Genomic DNA, 20,186 nt, shown 5'->3' on the forward strand with positions numbered 1-20,186 from the left:
TCTCGCATCGTACGAAGAAAAAAACAGAAAAAAGAGAAAAGGACGATGACAAGATCGGATGACTGGAATTGACAATCCGCCTGCGTCGTATCGGCGCCGCTGGACCAATCACACGCTCGGGATTTTTATCCCCAATTTTAGTGGCGTTTTATTTTTTTATTATTTTTTTTTTTGTTTGTTTGTGTTGTTGTTGTCTTGTCTCTTCAATAGATAGATAGACAGATAAAAGAAAATTAAAAATTAAAAAAAAAAAATAATCGCTACAGCAGCGTGTACAGTACAGGGTAAATGACGGAGTAAAAATAGAGCGAGTAAAAAAATAAATAAATATGAAAAAAAAGTGCACATGGTAATAAAAATAGAATACTGTTATATTAAACTAAACAACAGTGGAACGATGTTATTACGACTTGTACAGTTGTATTATGCCAGTCTTTTAAATCTCTTCTTATCCGAGAGCATTTGCTGATTTCTTCTTTACTCCTGTTTGTTTTTATATGGTTGTTTTGTACGATCATTGTGTTGTTAAAGGCTTGTTAGAATTCACTTGTTGTTTTGTTTTTATGGCTTATTTTATGTGAAGCACTTTGTACCTGGAGTTCAGGAAAGTGCTATACGTATAAAGTGTATTATTATTATTGTTGTTATTATTATTGCAGTGGGCAGGAATGATCTCGGTATCGGTCCTTGGTGGGGTTTTTTTTTGTTTTGTTTTTTTTTGTCTGTGGGAGGAAGTGGTCCGCTGTCCCTGCATGTAGGAGGTGAAGAGGTGTAAAATAGATCATGAATAACAAACAAAGACTCTCCACATGGAAAAAAAAAAGAAAAAAGGGGAATTTGTTTTACTCGGTTACAAAAGCGAGTATAAATACCATTAATGATATGTCATTTTTTTTTTAATTTTTTTTTTGTAAATAATTATCAGTCTAAATAACTTAATTAACACCCCTATGATGAGCTCGTGAAGTTTTTTTTTCCCCCCATATTATTTAAAAAAAAAAAACATTTTTAAAATAAAACCGAAGCGGTGTTTTTTTAATTCAACTCATGACTGGCGTTGCTAAGCAACGGAACTCAAAACAGGTGCGCGTTTCTTCTCGTTTTTGGCTTTTTAGGTTTTTAAGCGTCTCCAGAAACTTGTTCAGCGTTCAAACTTCCTCCAGGTAGTTAAATCAGCGTGTCGGGTAAAAGAAACTCAACATTTTTGGTTCCCTTGTGTGGCAGCAACACGTGAATTCAAGATGAGTATGACGGACGGAAATACCTTTAACCAGCTGGGATATCCAAACATACCGACGGTAAGTCAACTTTTACATAACTTCAGATCGCCTTTTGCGTTTACATTATTTTGTCTATAAAATTGTCTGTAGTGTTAATAAAAGGAAACGTATGATATCTTTTTTCTTTTTTTTCTTTTTTTTAGTCCAACACTGGAAATTCAGTTGTTAGATAAACTAAAGGAAATAAAGAACTGTTATAAACAAACACACCTAGAAACAGAATAAAATGTAAAGTAAAATACATAAATAGGCAGGATATTTCCACATTATAAATACTGCTATTATTATTATTATTATATAAACATAATAAAAAAAATTAAAAGGTCCCAATGACATTATTAGGTTAGGCTAGGTTAGGTTAGGTAGTTACTTTATTAATCCCGGGGGGGAATTTTTTTTCCGCTACAGCAGCATACAGAAGCAATAAGATAATAATAGAACAATAGAAAAGCAATAAAATAGCAGTAAAAATAGCAGTAAAAATATAAAATGCACAGTATATACAGTACAGTATATATCTATATATATATTATATACAAACAACCAAGAAACACAGACAACAGTGTTATTGTTATGTGATGGATTTTACTGCACAAAATCAACAGTTCCTGACACAACTAATGTACAATATGTTCATGTATTAATATACGCACTATATATTTTGTTCTTTTAACACCAGGCCGGAAAAGTGAAACCTATTGGACACAGAGCCAAGACCTGTTTACAAGTGGAAACTGTAAGTTGGGTTTTTATGAGCATTTTGACACAGCCAAGTGTAGTTCCCGGAGGTGCCTGAAGGCGGCGGTAATGCGCCTTTACGAAATGTTTGCCATCCACCACAGAAGAAGAACACGTTTTCAGCCACCAGACTCGAGCTTCAAGCGTATTTACGGCACAAAAAAAAAAAAAAAAAGGTAAATGTTAAAAAAGAAACAACTACAAGCCGTCAAAAAAAAGGTTCTGTAAGGAACTCCTTCAAGAAAAATAAACCTAAATGAGGTGCGAGCAGCCTGTCATGCTTCTACTGCCGATATTTAAAAACGAAGCACCGAGCAGACGGTAAGTTAAAGTCATTTTTCAGCTGCAGGCACTATTTGGAAAGTTTAAAAGTGCATTTTATGGGTTGTATTTGCACTTTAAAAGTATTTCAACTGGTTAAAATGGGGCCAAAAAATGAGCTATAATAATAATAAAAAAAAAAAAAAATAGAAGAATCTCAAATAATTTAGTTTATTATCGCAAAGGTTTTAAAGGAATGGGGAAATATTCACATTTAAAATGCTTGAATCAAAATTTTTAGCTTTTTTTATTTTTTTTACATAAACTACTTTTTGAAACACTTTCGATGAATTTTCTGTAAATGAACTAACTGATAAATCGAATAATCGCTGCAGCTCTAAATGTCTAACGTGTGACATCAGTTATTTTCTGTGTTCTCGGGCTTAAACGTGCGAATATAATTTGAAGGTTCGTGCTTTTGTGACGCGTCACGTCAGATAACTTTTTTTTTTTTTTTACCACTTCTTCAGCCCCCGACCCCTCCGGAGGTGAAAAAGTTCCACCAACCGGAACCGGGAACCGCCCGAGTGCACCAAGTCGAGGCGAGCGACGTGGCCAGCACGCTCGTTCACGGCGTCAGCACCAAGTCGTCCTTCACCGTGAGTATACCGACGTCGGGCGCACGTCTCCGTGGCGACTCGGAGGAGAAAAGCTGGCGATCGAGGTTCCCGTTGAGCCGTCGGTTCTCCGGCGAGCTGCTGGAATATTCGGTTATATATACTCACATTAACACGGGAGCGTCACGCAGCTGCAGCAGATGTTGATGATGTAAATCCCAAAGGTGCTCGATCTGTTGTTGGAAAATCATATCGGACGCAAATTATCCCTCACAGCAAAGTCTTTTTTTTGTTTTTATACGTCTCCACTCGTGTGTGAATAGCATCGGTAATGTCTCCTTTTTTGTTTTTTTTAATGCCGATGCTTTAAAAAACGGCAAAAAGGTAACTTTGCAGACACAATTTTAAGCACACGGTGACGCCGTATAATCAGAATATGATTTTTTTTTTTCTTTATATGATTTCAACAGAGTGGAAGTTTGCTAAATCCGCCCCGGAAGACTTTGTTCCAGCAGAAGTTGCAGGATCTTAACGAGTCCGTTTACACGACCGCGCCGCTCGGATGGTCGCGTTACCGACGCGCTCGGCTCGCCGACGGGTTCAACGAGGAAGCCGCGGCCGGCGTGAAAATGGTGAAAGGTATGTACGACGTCGCGGTCCGGGCGACACAAATAAAGGAAAACAGGTTTGCGCTGACAAGATGGAAACGCCGTAACGTCAACGTGCCAGTATTACGGAAACAGGAAATGATGCTGTCGAAATCTTTTGAATGTCTTCTGTCCAGGGCTGGACCTGCGCGAGGTTGTTAACCCTTCAAAATCAGCCCAGGACGTGGAGACGGAAGCTCAGGAGGGACACGCGGCGTACGTTAACAGCCACAATGCTTATTTTGTCGGTAAGAACGGCGGAAAAGACTTTATTTGGAGAATCTTATGAATCCTTTTTTTTTTTTAACGCGACGTCCGTCTTCCGCCTACGACACGGTCGTCTCGCCGCCGCCCAGGCGAGAGGATCGACAGGAAGTACGACTCGGGTCACTACAGCGAAGACGGCACCTTCGGCGCCCCCACGCCTCATTTCAACGACGGCCGCGACGTCGGCAAAACGCTGCGCTGGCTCGGGGAGATGAAGACGTACGTGACTCCGAAACATTTTTAAAAAATCGTATTTGAGGAAGCGCTCAGCAGTTTTGTTTTCCCGCTACAGGTCTTACGGTTCAAAGGCTAGTTGGAAAAGATCCGGAAACACGGAAGCACAAAGCGGAAAAGCCGACAACGTGTACGTCATTTATTTTTTTTTCTTTCTATAAGCAGTTCTTGTAAACCTCCAGATTTAAACATCACATCTGGATGTTTCTTCTTTTCTCCAGGAGAGGAGGATACACTTTGCCTCTTCCGCCCGATCACGCGTTTGGACGTCCTTTGATCCGGGATGAATTCGGTAAGGGTTTTACGTTACCGCGCGTTTCCATGGTTACATACTGAAATACGTGCGAGTCCCTGAACACATTTTTGTTGTTGTTGTTGTTGTTGTTGTCGTCGTCGTCGTCGTTCTCGCTTCCTCCGCAGGTGTCGCAGGTGTCCTCGACGCCGCCAAGGCGCGGCCGTACGTGAAGGACGGAGACCAGCGGCGCAGCCTGGTCAACGCGGTGAGACACCAGCTGAAGAAGCTCAACTTCAACAACTTCCCCTCCCTGCTGAAGGCGTTCAGACATTACGACAAGGTGCACACCGTCTTTCCCCGCTGCCCTCACCGACACGCCCCATTCTGCTCAAAAAACAGGATTTAGTCCGCCTTCACCGACAGAAAGAAGAAAGATTTAGAAAAAGCTGTGAGCCGTTTGAAACGTGTCTTCCTGCTGATGTGTTATATTACCAGAAAGGACGAGGAAAGATTGACAAGGACGACCTGCAGGCGGCGTGCCGTCAGCTGCAGCTGGACGTGAGCGGGCCGGTTCTGGACGACCTGATGGAGCTCTGCGACAACGACGGCGACGGGCTCATCGACTTCCTGGAGTTCGCCAACTTTCTCAACTGGAAGGACAAGATGCCGATCGGCGGCCTCGAGCAACGCATCATCACCGACGGTCGGTCGCAGTCGTATCATTTCCGTTTGGTACTTTTTGTAGAACGACTCTCCGTCACGTTAAGTTATAAAAAAAAAAATGTCTTGTGCTCTGATTTTATTCTCTGGTTTTCCTCTCGGGTACAGAATTATAAAATTCGGAGAGGGAATGTTGCGTTCGTCATGAAATACTTAAAATCCTACATTTCCTGAAAGATGTGTCTCAGTTTTAAACTTCCTAACTTTCCGCATCACGTCGAACTTGTTTTTTTTGGGGGGGATTATTCTGTGTTTTATTCGTCTCCTGCAGAGCGTCCGACCGGCGGAGCTCCGGACGACCCTCCGTCAGATCCCTCGCAGCCTCCTCCACCCTCCCTGGCTTTGATCGAGCCCGAGGACCTGGAGCCCGTCGAGCCGGGCGGCACCAAGAAGATCCCGCGGACCCTGAGGCGACCGACGGCCGTCCCAGACCACTTTACGACCTCCTCGTCCCTCATCGGGGCGGACAGGGACGATTCAGCATCCAGTAAGTCATCGGGACAGACACGAAATTTAAAAAAAAAAAAAAAAAAAAAACACCACGTTATCGCTCAGTTTTTGTAACCGCGTCTCTTCCCGCGCAGGCGGCCGGACCTTCGGCATCCCGTCCATTCGCTTCGACCTTCCGACTCCGCGCGTCAGAAGAGTCGGCGACTGCGTCAACTACGGCGACACGTTGACGGCCAGGGGTCTTCTCCACCCGTCCATTCACGCCGCCCGAGGCGTTACCAGGGAGCACTTCCTGTGTCCTCGCAGCAAGAAAGAGGTACGGACGCTGACTTCCTCTGTTGTCCAGTTTAGACGTTTCTTTTGTATAAAAGTTTGTCATTAACAGCAAAGTGGATCTTTTTTTGTGTGTTTTTGTTTGTTCAAAAAAAAAGACAAATGTTGGTGAAACAGACTTGCAGACGATGTTTGATCAAAATAAGCTTTTTTCTTTCTGTTTTTATTCCGTGTCCAGATTTTCTTACTAATTTGTGCTCTGTAACGTATTAAAGACTTGAAATTTGATCTCCATTGTTTTTAATAATTGACGCTGCTGGTGGGAAATATGAAATGAGACTTTATTTAGTTAAATTGGACTCAAAGTGCCTTAAAGAATCAATTCTTTCTCTTCTGTGATCCTTTTACATTTTTAACATTTTATTTGTCCAGAAAAAGTCTATTGAACTTTTCCCATCTTTTCTTATCAGGTTTGTCAATTTGTCTTTTGGTTCATTGTTTTAAAACTAATTTTTAAAACCGACACCTTTCACCGTCTTCGTCGCAGATCGCTGAGATCTTCACGAACATCGGTGTGAGTGTTTCCGAGGAGACGTTCGAAGAGGCCTGGAAGCTGGCGTCCACGCGGCAGCCGAGCGGGGAGGTTTGTGTCTACGATTTCCGTAACGTACTCGAGGAAATAAAAGAGATGTAAAACTGGAGATTTGTTTCACCGCCGCAATGTTTCCTCTTCGGTCAAGTTTCTCCATCTGACGATATCCTCCGCTGGCCGGTGGGAACTCTGGAGCTCCAGGAGGTTTTAATTTAATGGAAGAATTAACGCAGGAGGAAATATTTATTGATGCTAAATCTTACACTTAACCAATCTGTGAAAATAGTGATTCCTACATGAAATTACATTTTTATCTTAAAATATCTGGAGCAATATATACATTTGTCATTATGTTGTTTTTATGAATGTAAAAGAAAAATCGGTATTCGTCTTTAGCCTGAACCTTTTTTTGGGACCCGATGTATGTTCCTGCAGAAAAATACGAGCTCCCCCAAGAAACAACATGTTACATTTGAATAGGAAGGACGTCACGCCATAAAACTTAGAAAAACGAAAACCTTTATTTAAATGTTTTTCCTGCGCTTGTTCCTCTCCTGTTACTTTATGAATTTGTTTAAAGCCAGTTGGCAGTTTCTGGCAGAGCAGCGATTCAAAATGAGGTTATGTGAAGAGACATACGGCACCTGCAACGGGGTTTTTTCTTCTTTTTTTTTCTCTCTTTGAAGCTCTGTTTTAATTTTTTGGGAACAGCAGCAAATACGTTTTCTGATCTAGTGTTCAAAGGAGCCATTAATAGAGCTCATAGAGCACATTTTATATACATACCTATAACTTCTGCCTTTAGGGCCTCTTGACAATTCCTCTGAAAAAATGATACACAGTCAGTGTTTTCCCAAAGTTGGTGGAAGACTTGGGTGAACATATGTGGTCGTCCACCAGAAAAACTTTTACATTTTTCGATTAAAGTGACGCAATTTCACATCGTGTTGATCAATAATATTACCATATCTTTTGTAAAATGTTCCCTAAAATGTAACTGCAGATGATTTAAAAAAAAAAAAACTAATAAAAAAAAAAAAAACTTGAAGTCTTCTCGGGAACAAATGCAACCGTTAGATCTGCTTAAAGTAATTTAACGTTTTGCTTTTTACGATGAGTCGGCTTAACTGGTTCCCAAAACTGTGTGTGTGGTTTTTGACATCACTGATTTTTGGGACTTGTCCTCGTCCCAACTTATTTCGTTGTCTTTCTTCTTGCCTGAATATTGAATCTAGTTTCCAGTCAGTATTCAGAAGAGTAATGTAAAAGCACAATGTTGGAGAATTTTCGACAGAGTAGCAGAAATTTAACTTAATTTTACTGTTTAATCAAAATGTGTTGTTCCCTTAGATCAAATTGGGAGGGAGTGGAGGGGGGGGGGGTGATTTTATTTGTGTTACAGTCAACGTGAGGCATTTTCATGTCTTTGTGTGTACTTGCTTTCATTCCTCATTAGTATTCATTAGTCGTCATTTTAATAGCACCACAAATTCCCGATAAATATGTCAGGAAGGAAAAAAAAAAAAAAAAAATCCCGTTTCCTCGTCTGTTTGCAGGGAATCAATTTGTCTATTAGAAATTTTAAAATAGAATTTCATCCACAGAAGCGGCTCATTTGCCGTGTTGACATGTCGTCTGCCTCGTTGGAAGCGACACGCCATCTTTTGTTGGTGCACCTAAGCTGCTGTGAAACAGTGTTAAACCTTTAATTGATTGCTTCAGACTCCACAAACAAGCCTTTGTGACTGGCAGAAGGAAAAAAAAATCAAAATCTGGAGAGACGAGTAAATACCGAGAGGTGCTTTCTCTGCACCTTATCATTGTTCTGTCAGTATTAGATTTGATTTCCAAGCATATTTATCTCTTAATACTATTAATCAACCTTAAAATGGGAGTCTTGACAGATAGCACGGTGAATGAGCCACATGCAGACGTGCGAACAGACCGACGCGCTCTCGGAGGCGTGGGGAATTGTTTGCAATGTTTCGCTAACCGGATTAATGAAAACGGAGTTGGCACGCAGCCTCGACAGATCCACACGTCAAGAACATACACAAAACAATAAAATAACTAATGGGGGAAAAAAAAAATACATTAGCTTTTATGTATTCACCACTTGTTTTTTTGTTTTTGTTTTCTTGTTAATTTCCATTAAACTGAGTGATGCACAGGCGTGGAGAATTGTTTAATGTGCTCTCGCCGTATCCACGAGCATATTGACACGTTAAGCAAACCGCACTCATTTAATCTCATTACGACTCCGCGAGATGCTCGACTGGAAACGCACACACACACACACACACACACACACACACACACACACACACAACAACAACAAAATAATAATATTGTGGAAAAACCCACGCAAACTTCCAGACCCCCGCGACGCAAGAAAAATTAGAATAATCCTCGCCGCGTTTCATTATGCGCGAATTAGCGGCCGCTAATGACAGAATCCTCTCTGTTTGTCAGATACGTCGTCAACGTTAATAATATCGCGGCGAGCCTCGAGCAGAATGGGATGACACGCGGCATTCACGGGACTGTCACGCGTGATGGCGCTGATGAGCGGCACGTGCCTGGGCGGTGACCGCCGACGCCACGCCGAGGCGGAGGATCTTCCGGCGTGACTTGGTGGTTTTTCTCGCCCGTTACTATTCCGACTTTCCACGACAACCTTGAACTGCTTTGTTCTGGGAAACGAATCATCTCGTCGCCTGTTGCTTTTTTAAAAATTTTTTATCGGTACCAATTCTGGTATTAGTTAAATACCAGGACTTTCTATTCGTCGTTTGTGTTATGAAATACAAAGAGTACTTCAATTTATGTTTGCACTTCTGTCTTATTATCTGTTTCAAATTGGACATTTTTATTTTTTAAATGTATAAAAACCTCCTTTTTCCTTGTAAAAAAAAAAACCCAAACAAACCCGGCCTCTACGTTACCCACAATGCAACTTGGCCGCCATTAGTTCTGTTGGAGCGGCAGTGATCATCAAGACCTGTGAACACTTTAATGTGCAAAACCAATGGTGGAAGAAGTACTTTGATTTTTTTTTTTTTTTTTTACTGAAGTAGCAATACTAGCATAAAAAACTAAATAAAGTTCAGCTACAAGTAAAATTCCTGCATTCAAATCTTATTTATGTAAAAGTACACAAGTACCGTCAACAAAATGTATTTAAAGTATCAAAGATAAAGGCGCTCATGCAAAATGGCCCAAATTCGGGTGTTATATTTATCATATTTTTATGGCTTCATTGACGTGTACACGTGAGCAGCATTTGATTGTTGTCACAGTAGAGCTACATATAATAATACAATACGAGATATTTTATGTCTAAAATATTCACTAAAAACTGTGAAATAAATACAAATACTCTATTTCCCTCTGAAAGGTAAATGGAAAATGAAAAGAATATACCAGTAAAAGTTCAAGTATGTCTGAGATAGAGTTCCCGCGTAAATGAAAAGGGTGGAGGGCATTTGGTGCCACGATAAAAGCATTTATTGATACGAGGTATTAGTTGAACACACTCAGTGGATCTGAACGTCAGTTTTGACCTTTTGAAGAAAGAAAAAGAAAAGTGGTTTAAACAAAAAGAAAATCTTAAATGTCCATTTACGATCTTTTTCAGCTGCTTCCACCTCCATGAAATGATTCATTTGATCTACTGGTGTGACAGTTTAATGCTTTTTGACGTGATGGACAACTGAGAAGAGAAAAAAAAAAAAAAGAAGAAGAAGAAGAAGCTGTCAGAGATGTGTGATTGAAAGCTCCAGAAAAAAAAAAGAAAAAAAACAAGCTCGTACGTGAACCTGGACTTTTTTTCTTGGTGACACATTTAACCGAGACGGTTCAATAAAAATAAAAAAGAAGTCTTCCTCCAGTGAATCACCGTCGCTGCAGCGGAGCTTTTTAAAGGCATCTAAGAAAAGCTACCGTCAAGTAGCACGAGTCGGTTCTCATTCATACTCCGTTAAAGGTTCTGAGGTTGTTCTGGTTTCGGCTCTGCCTCGCCGCTCCGGGTCCCGTTTCCGTCGTCCGGTTGAAACGCCGTCTTCCGTCGGACAGTGAAACTCAGCAGCTTTAATACTTTGGTTGTCGGGTCCGATCACTCAGCTGGTTGCCAGTGCCAGTGCCAGACGGTGGTGACGGTCCAGTCGGGAGAGGCGCCGCTCGTCAGCTCTCGGTGGAATCTGCGTGGAGACAAGTCCAGATGTTCAGATTCATTCACGCCCTCGATTCTTCTCTAAAAAAAAAAAAAAAAACATCCCTAAATTAACGTCTACATTCAAAGGGCCGAACCGACAAACGCTTTGACATTCAAACTAAAGTTTTCGCTTCACCTTGAAAGTGAGGCGGTGAAAGCGGCTTCCTCATCCCGCCGCGCCGTCCGTCTGCTGCGCGAAAACCCTTTTAGGATAACATTTGCAGTGTAACAGGCTTTCTCAGAGGGGATCGTAAGACCTGAGACAATAGGGGATGGAAAATGTGGGCTAACTCGATAGGTGGGTTTTGGGTACAACAGCCGCGCCGTGTGGTCCAACAACTAACCGGATTACCGACCGGGGACGGAAAGAGGCTTTGGACGGGAAACGGTTTCCTCTTTTTGTGCTCGGTCGGCAAGTTTTATTGGCGAATCGGACACTTTACTTTCTTAACAAGTGGAGTCTTCTCAGACGAGGAATGGTGGTTTTAATACGAGTGTTAAAGTCGAGCCGTCGTCCTTTATGTTTGATTTAAGGACGAGGCGCTGAACGGAAAGAGCCCCCGAAGCGTCGTGCCATATTTGGCCGATTTTACTTTCTGCCAAACGATTGTTGATCGTTTGCATGCAAAGACGCAGATGTCGTGAGTTTGAAAATATTTGTACTCGAGCGTTCGGTCTGAACAAACTTAACAAACTTAACAAACAGTTCTTCTGCTCGTTTTTCTAAAAAAAAAAGTCGGACAATAACGGAGCCAAGAATAATAATTAAATTTTTTTTTTTTTTTTAAAGTCTGAATCCAGGCAGTTGGGCGTGAATGAACATTTTAAATATCAATCTTTAACTAGTTGCATGTGTGTGTGTGTGTCTGCAAGCCGATCCACCAACGTGTTGGAGAAGCTGTTTACAGTCATCTGATCATTTTATTGTTTTCCAATTAATATTTCTATTAATGCGTCTCACTTTTTTTTTTAAATTATTATTATTTTTTATTTTTTATTTAAAGGGTCTTTAGTGAAAGTGACATTTATTTTCACCGTTTCCCCCCCAAGTCAGGCATCAAATTATTCGATGAACTCTTATCTCCACCCACACTTAAGAACATCTCTCCATAATTATCCTCGCTGCATCTATTTAAATAAACAACACGTTTATCTCGCCACCGTCAGCTCGGTTCTCCGCCCGACAAAAAGCACACGAAGGCCTGCGGGTAACTTGGAGCTTTTGCCAACATATAATTATCTCAAAAGTAAATATTTGTACTTTTAAAAAAAAAAAATTATTATTATTATTATTATGGATTCGCCGTAACTCTCTATATGGAGGAAATTAAGCAAACAAAAGAATTTTGGCACAAAACCATACGAGCGAATTAATGATAAAAAAAAAAAAAAAAAACTGTCTCCAAGCAAAAAATAGAAAGGAAATCGACGGCGAGGAAATTCATAATCGCCGATTCTGGACGTCCGAGGTGCTCGCTGGACGCCGGGCGCTTACTCGTAGACGGCGGTGGCGATTTTCTTCCGAGGGTCGTCGCCTTCGCCGGAGTCCAACTTGAAGATTTTGGAGCCCTCGGGGTCGTCGGGTCCTTCGTGCGGCGACAGGAGCCAAAACCTCATGACGATGAAGCAGAACTTTCTACCTGGAAGAGGAAGCAGGAAAAAAATTAACATAAAATAAAAAAAAGACAGATTTTGTGATGTCACAGATCTGAAATCGGAAGACTTCCGTCACCTCTCGGTGGAGACGAGAACTCACCGTGTCGATCGAAGACGACGGAGACGTCTTCGGGAAGCACAAATATGATATCTTCCATTTTGACGGCGAGCTGCCGCCGCCGAGCGTCGCCGAGCGACCGGCACCTCCTCTCCACGTACTCCGCCGTCTGCGTGAACAGAAACCAGACGATTGCCGCGTTCGAGCGTCGTCGTATTTACCGTCCGCGTCCACCGCGTCGGACCTCGGAAGGTTTTCTAAAAGCGTCCAGTTGTGGCGCGTTTTGCAGAAAAGTCACGGGAGTTCATTTCTCGTTGGACGTTAACGCGAATTTATCGTCATTTTAGTCACGCAGGGTTTTTTTTTTTTCTACGTCCGAGGAAAACGTTCACCTTCCCGTTGGCTTTCTAAATCGTTCGCCCCGTCGTGTGTCATTATTTTCTTTCACCAAAAAGAAACAAGGTGGACATTTCATTTGAATCGGTCTGGAACGCGTTGTGTTTGCGAGTCACCTCGTCGGACACGATCCCCTCCAGCTCGTGATATCTGCCGCTGGACATCTTGTCGGAGACGTGGACCAAAGCCTGGAGCGAGACGAAGGAACAACAGGGTGGTTTATTTAACAATTACGACACGACAACCGGACAAACTTCACGTGACGACGATCGAAAAGCTTTTTATCAGATGGAAATATTCAGTTTGAATTAAATGAAGCAGCAAAATGTCCTTTTTGTGAATTCCAGTTAACGTGCAGCGTGTTTTCTTCCTTTGGTCTTGAGATGAACTCTTTCCATCGACTTGATCTTGTGTGACCTCCAAGAAAACTCACTCACAGACACGTAAAGACTTCAGCCTGTTTCATGTAAGAATAACAAAGGAAGCTTTGAAGATATTTAACATATAAAATGATAAAAAAACAAAGTGCTGTTTTTGGAGATTAGATGTTGTTCTTTTTATCCAGCTCACCTGTGGACAGGTGAACAACTTCTTCGTGTTTGTTGTTCATAGTTGGTAGAAGGCCTGTTGTGTCGGTAGTTACCTGCTTTATTCCTCTTTCAAACTCCACAGAGTTGATGTCTGTGTCGAAGTACAGATCGATCAGGTACGTTATGACTTTGCACCGGATCCATGTGATCGGGTCTGGGATGCCGACCACGGAGACGGAGGGCTGACGGTCGGAGCCCCCCGGCGGCCCGTCGTCACCTCCGGGTTGCGAGCTGAACAGTCTTTGCCTCTCGCCGATGAACGCCACCCTCCGCCGGCCCGTCCTCCGGCCCGGCTCCATGCTGAAAGGACGCGCAGGACGCGCACTCACGCCCGCCCAGTGCCGGCGCAGGGCCGGCTGCCCGCCGCCGGTCCAGCCTCTCTTCCAGGCGCAGAGCCCGGGCGTGCCGGCTGCGAGGCCGCGGAGCTCCCGCCACGCAGCGGGGCCGGTGATGCGCTGCATCACACCGGGGAGGACGCAGCGTTCCGGGCTGTGACTGAACCACGGACCGGCCAGGACGCAGCCTCCATTGAAACAGCTGCCTTTGGTAAACTTACGCAACTCACCCCCATGTTTTTACCCACAATCCTTATGGCGAGCACGACGTACACACACGGATGCTGCTTTCAAGTGCTGTTGTAAACTGTAGCTACAATTGGAGCACTTTATTTGGCCCTGTGTTAAGCGGGTTGTCTTTCAACTTTTGCAGCAGAGTTACTTATTATTTGCTGCTGTTCTCCATCTTACATTTTCTTTTTTTCTGTATTTGTTTAATTTGTTTTATGAGTATATTTTATTCTGCTTTAATGTCTTTAATTTGACATTGCAGCCCGTTTTTATGCCTGCAAACCTACATTTCTTTTGAGATGGTCAAAAAAGTTAAAACTAGAAACTTGACGGTGGGTCATTAGACATAAACACAAACAGTAGAGCTTCAATATGGGACCGTCAGCTCTGGCATGACAACATAGTTTCATAGGATTCATAATGCTTAATCATCTAATTCACAATGTTCTTTACAGCTTTATACAATTATTTAGGATATTTGTTTTCTTATTTGTATGATCTGCTGGTTTATTGGCTCATCAGCAAAGCAAAAATATTGTCAACACTCATAATATCACTTTTATTTTACACATTTTTTTTTATCCTACACATTTGTGTGACGCCTCGTGTGTTGTCTTCACATTCATTCCGCCGCTTGCCAGCTTCTAAAACGAAACTAAACAACAGATTTCCAAAGACAACATTTGTTCAGCTTAAAGAGTTTTTTTACGTGTTGAACCGGCAGCGTCAGAAACTCACAAAGCAGCACTTGAAGGCAGCAAGGTGGCTTTTACAGACGGAGTCCAGCAGAGGGAGGTAAATACCCATTTATCTGTCGCGTGCCCTCCGTGTGTGCCATAAAGTACCAGGAAACTAGGAAACTAAGTTTGCGCGTGTCTGTGCGCGCATCTATTGTGAAGACAATAAAAGAGAACATCTAAAAAGGCACTTTATAAAAAAATAAATTAAAAAAAGACACACAAACAAACACACAAAACGCACGTGCACAGAGCCAGTTGTTTCGCACGGGCCAGCAGTTTGAGCCCGGGCTTTTGTTTTCTGCGCAGGTGCCCAAAATGATTGTGCGAAAATGTGAAATTTGATCAGCAGACCAAAACATCATTAAGTCCCCGCTGTTCTCGGTGATTGCAGGTCAGCAGCGTTTCCCCGTCTCTCTCTCTCTCTCTCTCTCTCTCTCTCTTTACTCTGCACGCGCGCGACAGCACACAAACAAACACAAACGCGCACGCGGCAGACACCTGCGCGCGGCCCCGCCCACCTGAAGTTCTCCCCAACTAATTTTATTTATCAATAATTAGCCGCGCAGCACTTGGTTATTTCAGAATTGCGCTCAGACACGGAAACCCTTTTTCTTTTTTTCTCTCGAGGATGTTTCGTTAGTAATTACATGTGTCAGTTGAGAATGCTTTTTAACATCTGCGAGTCGAGTGGAGCGGAATATTAACGACTCCGCGAGCGGATGTGGGATTAATTGTTGGGGGGGGGGGGGGGGGGGGGGGGGGGGGGAGGAGGAGGAGGGGGGGGAATCTGGAGATCAGAAGAAGGAGAGCTGGTGTCCAGGCTGGCTGCCGGTTTATTACACCATCGGTAATATAAACACACAAACACAGTGAAGATGTTCACAGGAGGTCTTAGTTGCCATTAAAGTGGTGGATTTGTTCTTTCCAATCAAAAATTCAACCGCAAAAAAACTTTACACTCATGCAATTTTTTGGGGTTTTTTTTTGGGACCCCCCGGGGCTCTTTGGTTGTTTCTTGAAGGGTTCATAATTCATGTGTTGGCCTCGTTGAGGTTTACAGAGATAGACAATCCTTTTGTGTGTTTGTTTGTTTGTTTGTTTGTTTGTTTGTTTGTTTGTTTTGAAGGTGTTGGAACAACCTGCGGAGGAGGTTTGCTTCAATTCTTTTTCTGTCTGGTTCTGACTATTCTGTCAAGTCAGCATCTTTAAACGTGACCGTTCTTTTGGGGTTATATCAGGTTCATTTTTATTTTTTTATTTTTTTTGCCCTAAATTATACAGCAGATTGGTACCTTTCAGTATTTCTAAAAAATCCTGCAGGTGAGCTCGAGTTTCAAGTGTTGTTTTTCCTCTCTTTTCTGAATCTATCGAAGCGGATTTCTTGCGGCGTCGAGGTGTTGGCGACGCTCCCGTCCGGAGTTTTTCGATGACCTCACACCTCCGAGTCCGGTTGGATGCCAAGTTTTTTTTGTTTTTTTGTTTTTTTTTTAAGATTTAAAAATAGCGACGAGACGAGCGGCACAACGAGGTTTTGAAAATACTTGTGGATGAAAGTTCTCGCGTGTCGACGCCTCCGGGGAGCAGAATAAGGATTAAAAAACAAAAAAGAAGCCGAGTCATAGTTCAGCGTCACAGAATTACGACTCTCCACAACCACGTATTAAGGACTGTATTCGCTGCGCTGTAATTACTGTCTGCTGTTTTATCTGTGTACACACTGCGAGTGTAATTTATCCAACCGGAGAAAAGTCCCACAGTGCAACAGCAACGCCAGCGTCCACGATCGATGTCTGAAGTCTCTCATTTTAGAGCCCAGTTGAGTCCGGATCTTCATTTTTTTTTTTTTAAAGCATTTTCCATTTTGTGTGTTTTTTTTTTTTTTTTTTAATTTTTCTTTATGTGTGTAAATTATTGAAGGCTCTCACTAAAAAAAAAAAGAAAAGTAAACAAATAAGTCTCTCGAAGGGAAGACGCAGCGGTTAAAACACACCCGCCTTGATGAAATATTATTTTAAAAGTTTACATCTTTGCAGTGACAATAGAGCCCCCCCCCCCCCCCCCCCACCACCACCACTCCCCCCCTCCCCCTTTTTTGTTTTGTTTTCCAGTCATTATCGGCTTTCGTAGAAGAGCTCGGTCCACTTTGGCGCCGAAAGAAAAAAGATGGCGTGTTAAATCTGGAAATATGTTGTTTTTGTGAATTTGAATTTAATCTGGGCTACAGGTATTGGGTTTTTTTTTTTTTTGTGTGCGCTGGCAGGGAGCCACACACAATAGCAGGCACAGGTGTTGACCAGGAAAAACAACAACAACAACAACACACACACACACACACACACACACACAGAGAGAGAGAGAGAGACTGAGGGAAAGAAAAAGGAAAAGGCAGGAAGTGATTTGAATTATCATTGTGGAACGCATTTGGCACGTCTGCAGTGGAAAGAGATTAAAAAAAAAAAAAATTAAAAAAAAAAGAGCAGCCACAAAGTTTCGGTGTGAAAATCGACGCGTGGATATTTCCAAGATTTCCGTTCTCTCTCTTTTTTTTGGTCTTTTTTTGTCTTTCTCTGACAAACTCTCCATTTCAAAACCGCTTGTTGATCAAGAAGCGGCGATATCTTTGACTGCAAGCGTCGGGAGTAACGACAGAAAATTAGCACAAATGTAATAGTTCCTGTTTTTGTTTTTTTTGGAGGGGGGGGGGGGGTATCGATGCATAAATAAAAAATAAAAAAATCGGTTGAAATTTATTATTCATCTGAGATGTGATTAATATGCAAAATTATGCAAATTAAGATGCAATTAGGCTCCAATTCTCTAGTGGAATTTTCCATTATAATTTAATACAAAGTAACAGAGTAATTGGTGTCACGTGTAATTACGGTTACTCAAGTGCACTTTCAGGCATGCAAATGATTCACTATATGTTTGGGTTTATCCTATGCAAATGTAACCATGTGGTGTTTTAACAAGTTGTCGGGGGGTGGGGGGGTTCAGACACCAAGGTGTTTGTTTTTTTTCTTTATTATCACCAGTTAAATACTTCCAGTTACTTTTTTTTTTTGTTTTTTCTCTCCTTGAATTTGTGAATCGTGGAGACTTTTTTTTTTTAATTATCCGTCACCAATCAATTCATCGGAGAAGTGTTTTTTGTTTTTTTGTTGGGGGGGGGGGGGGTTTCAACATGAAAACTGTTGCTTCAGTTCACACAGAAAGTGTCACCCCCCCCCCCCTCCCCTCCCCCCCACCCCCTCCTCATTATAACGATAAGCGCCCTCCTGTTTGATCAATGACGCCGCGAAAAAAAATGTCGCGGGCAAAATGGCTCAAAAAAAATAAATAAAATAAAACCACTAACGCCGCGGCTCGGTGTGACAAACTTTCCGCAGAGAGAGAAAGAAAAAGAGAAGCGATTATGTAATTGATATCTATTCAGATAGATGTGAAAGTCCTGCATGACGCTCCGGGAGAGAAGAAGAAGAAGAAGGAAAAAAAAAACACAAATCTCTCTCGCAGAGCAAATTCCTTCTTGGGAGGCAAATTGATTTTAAATTGTTACATGGCTGGTTACATGTCCTGACATCTTGCTTTTGCGCTCTCTCTCTCTCTCTCCGACACACACACACACACACACACACACACACACACACACACACACACACATTGGCATTAAAACCTACAGGCAGATACGCTCACTCGTACAGACGCACACCCTCTGCTATCTGTCTTGTTCATGATCAACGCTCTGAACAAAGACGTCCTCCCTCCTTCCTCGTCTCCCCCCCCACCACCACCACCACCACCACCACCTCTCTCTCCCTCTCTCTCCCTCTCTCTCTCTCTCTCTCTCCGCCTCCACTCTGCTCACACAACTCTCTCTCTCTCTCTCTCTCTCTCTCTCTCAAAGAACATAATCCCTCAACAAAATGGAAACACAAAGGAAACTTGAGCTCAATCCTATAAACGCACAGACACAGCAGACAATGCCTCCTCCCACCCGTCCACCCCCCCCCCCCCCCACCACCCTCAATTTCCCCCCCTTTCCAACATCCATAAATGCCCCGTGGCACAGATCAGGCTTTTATCAACACCCCCCCCCCCCCCTCTTCCTCCTCCTCCCCCCACTCCTTCTCCTCCTCCTACATCCATCCATCTCTCCTTCCCTCGCCGGTTTTGTCCCACCACCACCTCCTTTTCTCCTCCGCCCGTCCCATCTCCCCATGCCTCACCGGCAGGCGTCGGAGGGAGTTTGAAGGCCGTTTGATGATTTTTTATTTTATTTTTTTGGCTCCACGTTTGCAGATGAATTTATTCCCTTCTTACGCCTCTTTGATTTTTTTTTTTCCCGTCGTACAAGTAGACCGACGGTCGTAAAGTTCAAGTGAAAGCGGCGGTTTTGACGAAAAGCAAAGTCGATTCGGGCGAATTTCCTCAGTCGGCCGTCTAAATACGAATCGCGCGTCAATCAGGCGGCCTCGTCCCGGCGCTCCCACATCTTCTTTTTGAGGTCGTCGGTACATCCGGAGGCGGTGCTCACCGCCGCCATTACGCACTTCTTCTTATCTTATCCCCAAACAAACCTGGACGTTGAAGCGCGTTTCCTTTGTCGCAATTTTCCAACAAAAAGACGCCATCGTACTTCTTTTTCTTTTCTTTTTTTTTTTTGATGTAAACTTGTTGACGAGCTGCCTGGACGTTATCTCGCCACCGAGTTCTCTAAACTAAACAACAGAAACGTGTTGTCTATCGTCATGGCGACACCACTCGTCTCAGCCCCGGCGATAAAAGAAGCGTCGCGACGACAAAACCGTTTTCCGATTTGGTTCCTCGTGCTTGGTGTGTTTTGTTGATGCGGTTTGAGATGGAAGGACGAACTTCGGTCAACTTTCAGCTGTTGGTTGGAAACCGAGTTAAACGGCGGCTCTTTTCTTAATTGCTACGGCCTCAAAAGTACTTTGTCACTTGAACAGAAACACGTAGATGTTGTTTTGTTTAAGTTATTGCGTCGCGCCGACTTACGATGACTCCAGTTTTCTTGGTTTTTTTTCCAACTCAAACTTTTCAATTCCATTTTATTCATAAAGCGCCAAATCACAACGCAGGTTATTTCACTTAACACACTAAACTCCCTAAAAAAAAAAATTTCAACAATTCCCACATAAGCTGGGAGGAAGAAAGCTCCAACAGAAGTGGGTTCACTTTTAAAACACACACAGTATTAATAAACTCAACTTCCTGAAAGTTCGCTTCCTGTTGCGCAACACCGGACTCCGCGAACTTTAACGTACTTTAAAACCCACACAAATATCCATCCGTTCACTTTATTGGACTTCACAACACTGAACCTCTGCAGCGCCATTAATATGAAAGCGTCTCGTGCAGCGAAGACGCGAAGTGAAGACGGCTTGTGGCTTTTCGATAATGTAGGTCAGCGACAGTTTCCAGCTTCGACTGAACTGCTTTGCACCCGTATTTTATTTTTTTGTTGTTGTTCCTGCAGCTCCGACACCAGACCGGCACCTGAGCACCCGACACCGCTGACGCCTCGGCCAGCTCCTCCAGAGATCCCCGCTCGGAGACCGCAGGAGGAGGAGAAGGAGAAGGAGCCCCCTGGAGGTGGAGGTGGAGGTGGGTGAGGTTTTGATCTACTCTA

At 42.9% G+C, this 20,186-nt stretch overlaps 2 protein-coding genes and 1 long non-coding RNA gene across 9 annotated transcripts in view; 2 read left to right on the plus strand and 1 right to left on the minus strand.

The window, feature by feature from the left end:
* The first annotated feature begins 103 nt into the window (after positions 1 to 103).
* Positions 104 to 9,735, plus strand: efhb (EF-hand domain family, member B). 3 transcript variants are annotated; one of them, XM_069175384.1, is made up of 14 exons: positions 104 to 1,298; positions 1,960 to 2,016; positions 2,810 to 2,938; positions 3,367 to 3,535; positions 3,681 to 3,791; positions 3,900 to 4,029; positions 4,103 to 4,174; positions 4,266 to 4,336; positions 4,465 to 4,619; positions 4,775 to 4,982; positions 5,271 to 5,486; positions 5,584 to 5,765; positions 6,270 to 6,365; positions 8,787 to 9,735. In XM_069175384.1, exons 1-14 carry the CDS (start codon positions 1,242 to 1,244, stop codon positions 8,802 to 8,804), a joined length of 1,671 nt encoding a protein of 556 aa, XP_069031485.1. In that variant the 5' UTR covers positions 104 to 1,241; the 3' UTR covers positions 8,805 to 9,735. The 3 variants fall into 3 exon arrangements, with proteins under 3 accessions (XP_069031485.1, XP_069031484.1, XP_069031486.1); XM_069175383.1 differs by lacking the exon at positions 8,787 to 9,735 and having other exon boundaries at positions 6,270 to 7,653; XM_069175385.1 differs by lacking the exons at positions 1,960 to 2,016; positions 8,787 to 9,735 and having other exon boundaries at positions 6,270 to 7,653.
* Positions 9,736 to 9,798: 63 nt separating this feature from the next.
* LOC138214027 (m-AAA protease-interacting protein 1, mitochondrial) lies at positions 9,799 to 13,812 on the minus strand. 4 transcript variants are annotated; one of them, XR_011179595.1, is made up of 6 exons: positions 13,281 to 13,812; positions 12,754 to 12,825; positions 12,284 to 12,410; positions 12,023 to 12,167; positions 10,664 to 10,784; positions 10,480 to 10,566 (listed from the first exon to the last, which is right to left on the minus strand). XR_011179595.1 is itself a non-coding variant. In XM_069175389.1 (5 exons), the coding sequence occupies exons 1-5, from the start codon at positions 13,686 to 13,688 to the stop codon at positions 10,429 to 10,431; spliced, it is 837 nt and encodes a 278-aa protein (XP_069031490.1). In that variant the 5' UTR covers positions 13,689 to 13,812; the 3' UTR covers positions 9,799 to 10,428. The 4 variants fall into 4 exon arrangements, 3 of the variants coding, with proteins under 3 accessions (XP_069031490.1, XP_069031491.1, XP_069031493.1); XM_069175389.1 differs by lacking the exon at positions 10,664 to 10,784 and having other exon boundaries at positions 9,799 to 10,513; XM_069175390.1 differs by lacking the exon at positions 10,664 to 10,784 and having other exon boundaries at positions 10,476 to 10,566.
* The window catches only part of LOC138214028 (uncharacterized), a 31,731-nt gene continuing 25,256 nt past the window's right edge, over positions 13,712 to 20,186 (plus strand). For both annotated transcript variants that reach the window (XR_011179596.1, XR_011179597.1), the window contains exons 1-2: positions 13,712 to 13,773; positions 20,034 to 20,161. This is a non-coding gene — a long non-coding RNA (uncharacterized lncRNA). The remainder of the gene's footprint in view (positions 13,774 to 20,033; positions 20,162 to 20,186) is intronic.

This window comes from Embiotoca jacksoni, unplaced genomic scaffold, assembly GCF_022577435.1.
Source record: "Embiotoca jacksoni isolate LCO1_2020_lvr unplaced genomic scaffold, fEmbJac1.0.p SCAF_66, whole genome shotgun sequence".
NCBI lineage: Eukaryota > Metazoa > Chordata > Actinopteri > Embiotocidae > Embiotoca > Embiotoca jacksoni.

Bases quoted from the DNA above. Each gene is read 5' to 3' on its own strand.
- LOC138214027 (XM_069175389.1), bottom strand. From the start codon at position 13,688: ATGCAGCGCATCACCGGCCCCGCTGCGTGGCGGGAGCTCCGCGGCCTC. The intron at 12,411-12,753 runs GTGACTCGCAAA...CTGTTCACGCAG, and splicing joins AGGGGATCGTGTCCGACGAG to ACGGCGGAGTACGTGGAGAG. The intron at 10,514-12,022 runs GTAAGCGCCCGG...GTCTCCACGCAG, and splicing joins ATCGCCACCGCCGTCTACGA to ATTCCACCGAGAGCTGACGA.
- efhb (XM_069175383.1), top strand. From the start codon at position 1,242: ATGAGTATGACGGACGGAAATACCTTTAACCAGCTGGGATATCCAAAC. The intron at 2,017-2,809 runs GTAAGTTGGGTT...CCACTTCTTCAG, and splicing joins CCTGTTTACAAGTGGAAACT to CCCCCGACCCCTCCGGAGGT. The intron at 3,792-3,899 runs GTAAGAACGGCG...GCCGCCGCCCAG, and splicing joins CCACAATGCTTATTTTGTCG to GCGAGAGGATCGACAGGAAG.